This window comes from Orycteropus afer, unplaced genomic scaffold (genome assembly GCF_000298275.1).
Source record: "Orycteropus afer afer isolate SDZICR_OR568_19922 unplaced genomic scaffold, OryAfe1.0 scaffold00709, whole genome shotgun sequence".
Classification (NCBI taxonomy): Eukaryota; Metazoa; Chordata; class Mammalia; order Tubulidentata; family Orycteropodidae; genus Orycteropus; species Orycteropus afer.
In genome coordinates this window covers 80,078-89,193 of record NW_006922296.1, presented here as the reverse complement: position 1 = coordinate 89,193, position 9,116 = coordinate 80,078, and the positions used below count along the sequence as shown (strand labels likewise).

Below are 9,116 nucleotides of genomic sequence, written 5' to 3'. Positions count from 1 at the left end.
AAAAAAAAAAAAAAGCAAATTCACTGCCGTCAAGTTGATTCTGACTCATAGCAACTCCTCCTTAGCTTTCTGATGCAGTAACTATATGGAAGTAGATTGCCCAGTCTCCCTTCTGAGGAGTGGCTGGTGGGTTTGAACCACCAGCCTTCTGGTTAGCAGTCAAATACCTTAGCACTATGCCACCAGAGCTCCTATTAGGGAATGGCAGTTTGGAAAAGTTGGACATTTGGGACCTCTGCCTCATAGGGAGTGGCCTTGTGATCTCTGGGCCAGACTTTGGGACTGGCCACCTAGGCTTTGACAAACTGATGGAGCCTCTTAAGGATTTCCTGACACTCTCACAGGAAGCATTTCTTTCTTAATTCCTCACTGTCCTATCTAACTTTTGGAAAATTGTTAACTAATCTTGCATACATGCAGTATCTCTTTTCTTTCAGTTAAGACCCCTTAATTGTAAATGCTGAGCAGAGCAGGTGTTTTTGGAGTCACTGTGATCCCATCCATCTCTCATTGGTGGACCTCCTAATTAAACTGTCTTTTTCTTCTTGAACTCTGGTGTGGACTGTTTTCTATGCCACTTCAGGGCCAGATCCCAGCATTTTTCAGGTAACAGGGGTGATACAATCTTGCTTCCTGAAAATGAAGACTTGAAGCACTTAACTGATGAAGACTTGTAGGCACGTACAGCCTTCAATATTGCTAAAATGTCGTGGGGGCAGCAACCCCTGACCTCTTCTAACTTCACCAAAGGGAGAGAGAATTGCCATCAGCATAACCTGACTGGTTCCTGTGAAGTCGAGGTCAGACTTGCCAACACCCTCTCCAACGTTTTTACGAATTCTGATACCAACTTTCCCTCCTACAGCACTCTACTTTCCTGCTGGGTTCCATAATTCATTGCAATAGCCACACAGAACCTCACAGACAATACTCAAAATTAATGAGGTTTGTTAAGGAAGTACCAGGTTACAGTTCAGATTCAGGAATGCTTAGGATACAATTACTCCGATCATGGCCCCATGGCCATCCTCACAGACATCCCTCTCTCGCTCTTGGCCTGTCAGCCTGGCTTCTGTTCTGCTCAGGAATGTATTACAAAGGTCTTTTAGCTCTGCCATTTACATGCACCCCACTCTGCCAGTAAGCCTCCTGCCTGAAGGCACTCAGCTTTCTCACTCCATGGGCTGACAAGCCCACTGCTTTGTCTCATGCAGGTCTTCTGTTTGTACTGCCTCTGTTTTTGCCATCTCTCTGCTTTCTCTCTCCCATCTTTCTGCCAAAGAGGTCCAGTGCAGGAATTTCAGGTCCAAGTATGTGTTCCATTCCTGGCTGCTCTTTCCTGATGGTAATGAGATCCCCCTTCCACTTCTGGGATGGCTCATTCTAAGTCTAGTGGGATGGCAAAACTGACCAGTCCCCACATTAGGGTTCCATATACCTTATTTGCACAGTCCCACACCCACAAGAGTGTCATATAACTTTTTACATTATTAACAAGCTATCCAATACCCTTGGTGGGCCACAAGCACCTCATATTTGCATCATTCCACCTGGTCATCTGGTGGGAGTCACAAAGAGACCATGGCTGGAAGAGCCATATATTAAGTATTTCACTGGACCACAAGTATGGATTCCTTAACATAGTGAAAACAAAAATCCTCACAACTGGACCAATAAGCAGCATAATGATAATTAAGAAAAGATTGAAATCATCAAGGATTTCATTTTACTTCAGTCCACAATGAATGCCCATGGAAGCAGCCGTCGGGAAATCAAACAATAGTGGGTTCAGATTTGCATTGGACAAATCTGCTGCAAAAGACTTTTAAATTGTTAAAGAGCAAAGATGAACCCAAGCCATGGTATTTTCAATACACATGTGAGAGCTGGGCAGTGAATAAGGAAGACTGCAGAAGAATTGATATATTTGAAAGTGGTGTTGGTAAAGAATATTGAATAAACCATGGACTGCTACAAGACAAAACAAATCTGTCTCGGAGGAAGTACAGCCAGAATGTTCCTTAAAAGTGAGCATGGCCAGACTTTGTCTCATGTATTTTGGTTATGTTGTCAGAATGGAGCCATCCCTGGATAAAGATACCATGCTTGGTAAAGTAGAGGGTCAGAGAAAAAGGGAAAGATTCTCAGTGTGATGGATTAGCATAGTGGCTGTGATGATGGGCTCAAGCATGATAGTGATTGTGAGGATGGTGCAGGACGGGGCAGAATTTCTCTCTGTTGTTCATAGAGTTGCTGTGACTAGGAACTGACTTGATAGCATCTAACAACGACATACATATTGTTCAGTGACATTGGTTACATTTTGCACATCATGCCAACATTCTTGTTATTTCCATTCTGGTGGTTCTGTTTCTGTAATCTAATCTAGTTCCCTGCCTCCTCTGTCCTACCTTTTTAGGGCAAATATTGTCCATTTTCTCTCATAGATGATTTTTTTTTTTTTTTTTTTTTTAAGGAGCACAGTATTCACGGGTGATATTCTTAGTGTTTCATGGGCTGATCTGTTATTTAGCTGAAAGGTGACCTCTGACCTCTGGGAGTGGTTTTAATTCAAAGTTTAAAGGGTGTCTCAGGGCAGTAGATTCAAGGGTTCCTCTAGTCTCTACCAGTCCAGTAAATGTGGCCTTTTTTTTTGTTGCTGTTTTAAAGAATTTTAATTTTGTTCTATAATTTTTTCTTATTCTATCTGGACCATTGATTGTGTCTCTGGTTAGAATGGTTAGTTGTGGTAGCCAGAAACTATCTAGTTCTCCTAGTCTCAAGATAAATGAGACTGTCGTTTTGTGTAAGCAGTTAATCCTGTAGATTAGTTTCTTCTTTGAATCTTTGATTTCCTTCTTTCTCTTTGGCTCCAAATGAGACCAAGAGTTGTATCTTAGATGGCTTCATACAAGCTTTTAAGACCCTAGACACTGCTGACCAAATTAGGATGTAGAACATAAACTTTATGACATAGGCTGCGCCAGTTGACTGGGTTGTCCCACAAGACTATGATCCTAACTAAGTCTTCAAACCCAGTAACAAATCCTGCATTGTGTTTGGTTATGTCTGGGAAATATAGATTAAATTAGTAAGTGTTCCCTCAGCCTCTGTCTACTAGACACAAATGTAAAGAACTGATACTATTTCTTAGTAAAATTCATCTATGAAACCATCAGGGCTTGGTGCTTTCCTCTCTGGAAGGGTCTTAATTATTGATTCTTTGTTTGTTTTAATAGATATAGGTATATTTAGGTTATCTGTTTCTTCTTGTAAAGAGCCTTGATGATCCAGTGTTTAAGCACCTAGCTGCTAACCAAAAGGTTGATTGTTTGAACTCACCAGCCACTCTGAAGGAGCAAGATGTAGTAGTCTGCTTCCGTAAAGTTTTGCAGCCTTAAAAATCTCATAGGACAGTTCTGTCCTGTCCTGTAGGGTCTCTATGAGTCAGACATGACTTGATAGCAAGGGATTTTGTTGGTTTATTTCTCTTTGTGTGAATTTGCTAGTTCTACTTTTTAAGGAATTGGTTCATTTCATCTGTCGATTTTTCAACCTAAGTACTGTTTGTAATATTCTTTATTTATCCTCTTAATGCCCAAGGGATCAGTAATGTTGACTTTTCTTTCATTTCTGAGATTGTTAATTTATTTTTTCTCTTGTTTCTTGGTTAGCTTTTATGGAAGTTCATTAATTTTATTGATCTTTTTAAAGAAACAACTTTTGGTCTCAATGATTTTTCTTTTTTTTTTTTCTATTTTCAATTTTATTGATTTATGCTACAATTATTATTTCCTTTCTTCTTCTTTCTTTAGCCATATTTGCTCCTCTGTTATATACTTTACTAAGATGGGAGCTTAAGCCAAAAAAAAAAAACCAAAACTCACTGCTGTCGAGTAGATTGCAACTCATAGTGACCTTTCCTTGGGTTTCCAAGACAGTATCTCTATGGAAGTAGATTGCCCAATCTTCCTTCCAAGGAGTGGCTGGTGGGTTTGAACCACCACCCTTCTGGTTAGCACCAGAGTTGTTGTTGTTGTTATTTGCCACCAGAGTTAGGTTACTGATTTTAAATCTTCCTGTTTTGGGCATTTTTCCTCTTTCACTGCATCTCACAAATGTTGATAACTGTTAGTTTCATCTTTTTTTGTTTGTTTAAAATGTTTTAAAATTGTTACTGAAATATCTTTAACCTTTATGTTATTTGTTAAATATATTGCTTAATTTCCATATATTGGGGGTTTTGTAGCTATCCCATGCTTATTGATTTCTATTAATTCTATTGTAGTCTGCAAACAAATTTTTTATGATTTCTGTTGTTTTAAGTTTGTTAAGTGTTCTGTGACCCAAGGTGTGGTCAGTCTTGGTCAATGTTTCATATGAGCTTAAGTAGAATGTTTACTCTTATGTTTTGGATGGTGTACTCTATAAAGTCAGATCAAGTTGATTGATAGTGCTGCTGTTTCCTCATAGATGTTCTGCCTGCTTGATCTATCAAGTACTCACAGAGAACTGTTGAGGTCTGCAACTGTCTTATTGAACATACTAATCATAATTTATTTTTATAATTTATTTACTTTTTTTGTGGTAAATATGTGTGTTACAAAATATTTGCCATTTCATGTGTAGTTGCCATTCTTCATATGTACAATTTAGTGATACTAATTATTTTTATTATAAAGGGTGATAGAACACTTTGGAAATGGATAATGGTGGTGATTGAACAAAATAAATCATTTTAAAGTTCTTATTTACTAATTCCAATACCTGCGTCACCTGTGGGTCTATTGTTATTGTCTATATTTTTCTTCAGCCCTGCCTCTTCATATACTAAGAAATCTTTTAAAGGGTACCAGACATTGTGTTTTTAAAATAAACCTGTAGAGGCTCTAGAAAATGGACTTTTTCAGTAGAGAGGATTCATCCTTTCCTTTGCTGAGTTAGATAGAATGGAGGCTAGTCACTTTAATGTAGTCATGAACTGAACTTAGTAAGGGCCTACTCCTTATTCATTTCAATCTTGTTATTCATTTTAATAACTAAAAATTTTACTTCCCTAATGTAAATTAATTTGATAATATAAAATAGAACTAGTTTTTCTTCTGTAACTCCAGTCTATTTTGTACATGTTGCTAACTCCTGCAAGTCTTATTTTAGTGTGTGTTAATATGTATGTCTCCTTATCAGATTATAAACACTTGGAGAATAGGAAATTTGTTTTCATTAATAGTATTCTCAGAACCTAGGACAGTTCCAGGCGCTTAGTGGAAAACTAATTTCTACACTATATTTTGTATTATCCTGTTGTTGTTGTTGTTATGTGCCGTCGAGTCGGCCCCGACTCATAGCGACCCCTCCTTGGGTTTCCGAGGCAGTATCACTACGGAAGTAGGATTGCCCAACCTTCCTTCCGAGGAGTGGCTGGTGGGTTTGAACCGCCAGCCGTCTGGTTAGCAGGCAAGTGTCTTAGCCACTATGCTACCATTATCCTACTAAGTATAAAACAAAGCAAGGTATGTAGTAAGCATTCTATGCATCATTTTTCAGTAAACTCATAGATTAGTTCTTTTAAAACTTCTCCATATCATCTAGTTATGACTACTTCATATAGAAAAGGAATATGCTGTTACAGGAACAAGTGTCATTCAAGGATGTGTGTGTGGATTTCACCCAGGAAGAATGGTATCTGCTGGACTCTGCTCAGAAGATTCTCTACAGAGATGTGATCCTGGAAAATTATAGCCACTTTGTCTCAGTAGGTAAGGATTTTGTTTTCCCATGTGACTATCAGTAGCATGCACTTATTTGCTGAAACATGTGACCTGCCTATAGAATTTTCTGATTTGAAGATTGACATTCAGGATTCTGAATTGTTGACTGAGTCCTTTTGGCCACCATAAAAAATACAGTGTTCGTATCCTCCCCAGCAGTTGGTTCATTTTGACACTTTCTTTGGATAGCTTTATCTTTCTTCCTCATCATTTTTCCAGAGTCCCTGGAGCCAAGGTGTTTAGCCCATGCTTGTATTATCTTTCCTTAACAGGGTATTGTGTTACTAAGCCAGAGGTGATCTTCAAAATAGAGCAAGGAGAAGAACCCTGGATATTAGAGGAGGAATTCTCAAGCCTGTGCCATCCAGGTGAGTTAATGAGTTTCTAGGCAGAGGAAATTAGATCATAGTTCACAGTTTAAGGTTTACCACCTTTGGAATATTTTTCAGCAATTTATTTTTGGAGCCACAGACTTTGTAAGCACAATTGACTCACATACCTCAAGTACCTACATCACTCCTCCATATGTCATTCTCACTCATAAATGCTTTATTTTTGTCTTTGAAATTTTAGAGGAATTTACCCGTACCCATAATCCAAACCTAGTCTGCTTCATTTAGATATTTTTTCTTGATTAGTTTTTCGTTCTCTAGCTTTTAAAATTGTTTCCCTTCCCTTCCTTGCTTTTGGATACTTTTTGTTAAACTGGCATTTATTCATATGTTGTTGTTGTTATGTGCCGTCGAGTTGGACCCGACTCATAGCGACCCCTCCTTGGGTTTCCGAGGCAGTATCAATACGGAGTAGATTGCCCCATCTCCTTCCGAGGAGTGTCTGGTGGGTTTGAACCACCAGCCTTCTGGTTAACAGTCAAGTGCCTTAGGCACTATGCTACCAGAGTTCCCTTTATTCATATAGTACTTTCATATATTCATTCAATAAATACATAATGAATACTCACCCAGTAATGTTTCAGATAATTAACAGAATATTGTCCCTGTTATCATAGAGTATATAATACAGTGAAGGACAAAACATACAACACACACATATATTCAGCATATATGTGCATACACCATACACACACACAAACTACATTAGTAACTACTGTGAAGAGAGTTGTGGTAGTTAAATTTGTATGTCAACTTGGCTGGGCCCGGTTGAATGGCTGGGCAGCTGGTGGGAGTTATTCCCCATGATGAGACTGGCAATCAACTCCATGGTGGGATCTACCACAAGCAGCTGAGTAGCTGCTCTTGCGATGTGGTGTGCTTCATGTATATAAGGAGAAGCCTTGGGGATAATCTCTAGTTTATGGCACCCTTCAACCCTGCATGTAGCCGTGTCATTGCTCAGCAGCCTGCCACGCTCTGCCGACTTTGAATTAATGGCCTGCTGTGTGGTTTGGTAACATCAGGACTGTGCCTTTTTATTTTTCAACTTTGGGTTTGTCAGCTTCAGCAGCCAGCAGCTGTCTGAGTGAAGAAAAGCCTCTAGCACCTATGGGCAGGGAGCAGGAGGCAGGGCTGGACTCCAAGGTTGAGGGACTTTCAACCAGCCCCTAGAGCCTAGCACTTTGAACTTGCACTTAAAGCCTCCAAGCTGTAAGAGAATAAACTCCTGTTTATTAGGGGCATCCCATTTGTGATATATTCTTGTCAGAGCAGCACTAGGTATCCAGAGCAAGAGTTAAAAGTAGGGAAAAGGAGTATGAAGAATATGGCATGTGTTATTTTTCACAAGGAGTTCACAGAAAGTCTCTCCAATGAGGTCAGAATTAGAGCTGTGACTTTAAAAAATTAAGCACAGACTATGTGCTTTCTGAATATTCTAGGTAGAGGAAACAGCAGGCGCTGAACCATTTCTTCAGACATCTTAGAGTGTTTGAAGTATGACAAGGAAGCTAATGTGGCTAGAGGCAAATGTGTAAGGGGGAGATTGGTAGGAGATGATATCATAATGTTTTGGTCCTCTAGCACCACTCTAACAGAAATACCACAGGTGAATGACTTTAAACAAACAGGAGTTTATTCTCTTATAGGTTAAGAGGCTTGAAGTCTGAGTTCAGAGTGCCAGCTCTAGGAGCTGGGTGAAGAACCCTTGACCTTGGATTTCATCTGTGCCTCTTGCTCCTGGCCCTCTGAAGCTGGAGGCTTCTCTTAACTAAGGCAGCTGCTGGCTACTGAGGCTGACAAAGTATAATGGCACAGTCCCAAGATTATCAGGCAACATGGCAGGCGGCTGAATGAAGACTTGGCTACATGCAGGGTCTGAGTATGCCAAAAAGGTCAAAGACCTTCTCAAAGCTGTATTTTTATATTCTTTAGGCAGACCACATCCCTAAGGCAGCTACTCAGCTGCTCCAGTAGCTTCCACCATGGAGTTGATTACCAGTCTCATCATGGCAAATAACTATATCCAGCTGCCCAGCCGCTCAGAACTGAGCTCAGCCAAATTGACACACACAACCTTATCTACCACACATAATAAGTAGCAGGACAATGGTAGATACATTAATTTTATTTTGAGTCATGTAAGAAACTCTTGGTTCCTTGTGAGTAAATGTAAATCAGATAATCAATCATCAGATGTAGTTTACAGTATAAAAGTGTCTCTGACTTCTGTAAGGTGAATCTACGATGGTGGATGGATGGTAGTTGGATATGAACAAAGAAAGCATACCAGTTAGAAAACTTTAAAATAGTCCAGAGAAGACATGGTAGTCACTAAGGAGGTGATGGAGGTGATGAGAAGTGGTAGGATGGGTATACTAGTTTTTAAAATAATGCTTTACTGTGTTTGGTGAAGGTTTACACAGCAGTTTAGGATCCCATTCAACAATTTCTACACAGGTTGTTCAGTGATACTGGTTACATTCTTCACAATGCATGAACATTCTTATTTCTGTTCCAGTTGTTCCATTTCCATTAATCTAGTTTTTCTGCTCCCTCCCTTGCATTCTCATCTTTGTTTTAAAATGAACATTAACCATTTGGTCTCATATAGGTGATTTTTTAAAGGAGTACAGTACCTATGGGTGATAAACTCCAAACCAAACTCAGTGCCATCGAGTCTGTTCCAACTCCTAGCAATCCCCATTGGGTTTCCAAGACTATAAATCTTTACAGAAGCAGACTACCTTATCTTTCTTCAGCAGAGCAGCTAGTGGATTTGGAGCAGCTGGTGGGTTCAAACCACTGACCTTTTGGCTAGCAGCCAAATGATTTAACCACTAAACTACCAGAGTTTCTTACTTATGGGTGATGTTGTTGTTGTTAAGTGCCGTGGAGTCATTTCCGACTCATAGCGACCCCATGCACAGCAGAATGAAACACTGCCCGATCC

At 39.6% G+C, this 9,116-nt stretch overlaps 1 protein-coding gene across 1 annotated transcript in view; it reads left to right on the top strand.

The window, feature by feature from the left end:
* The first annotated feature begins 5,620 nt into the window (after positions 1-5,620).
* The window catches only part of ZNF248 (zinc finger protein 248), a 15,253-nt gene continuing 11,757 nt past the window's right edge, over positions 5,621-9,116 (top strand). Inside the window, exons 1-2 of the mRNA XM_007957115.1 lie at positions 5,621-5,759; positions 6,044-6,139. Coding sequence (XP_007955306.1) covers positions 5,621-5,759; positions 6,044-6,139 — 235 coding nt within the window. The remainder of the gene's footprint in view (positions 5,760-6,043; positions 6,140-9,116) is intronic.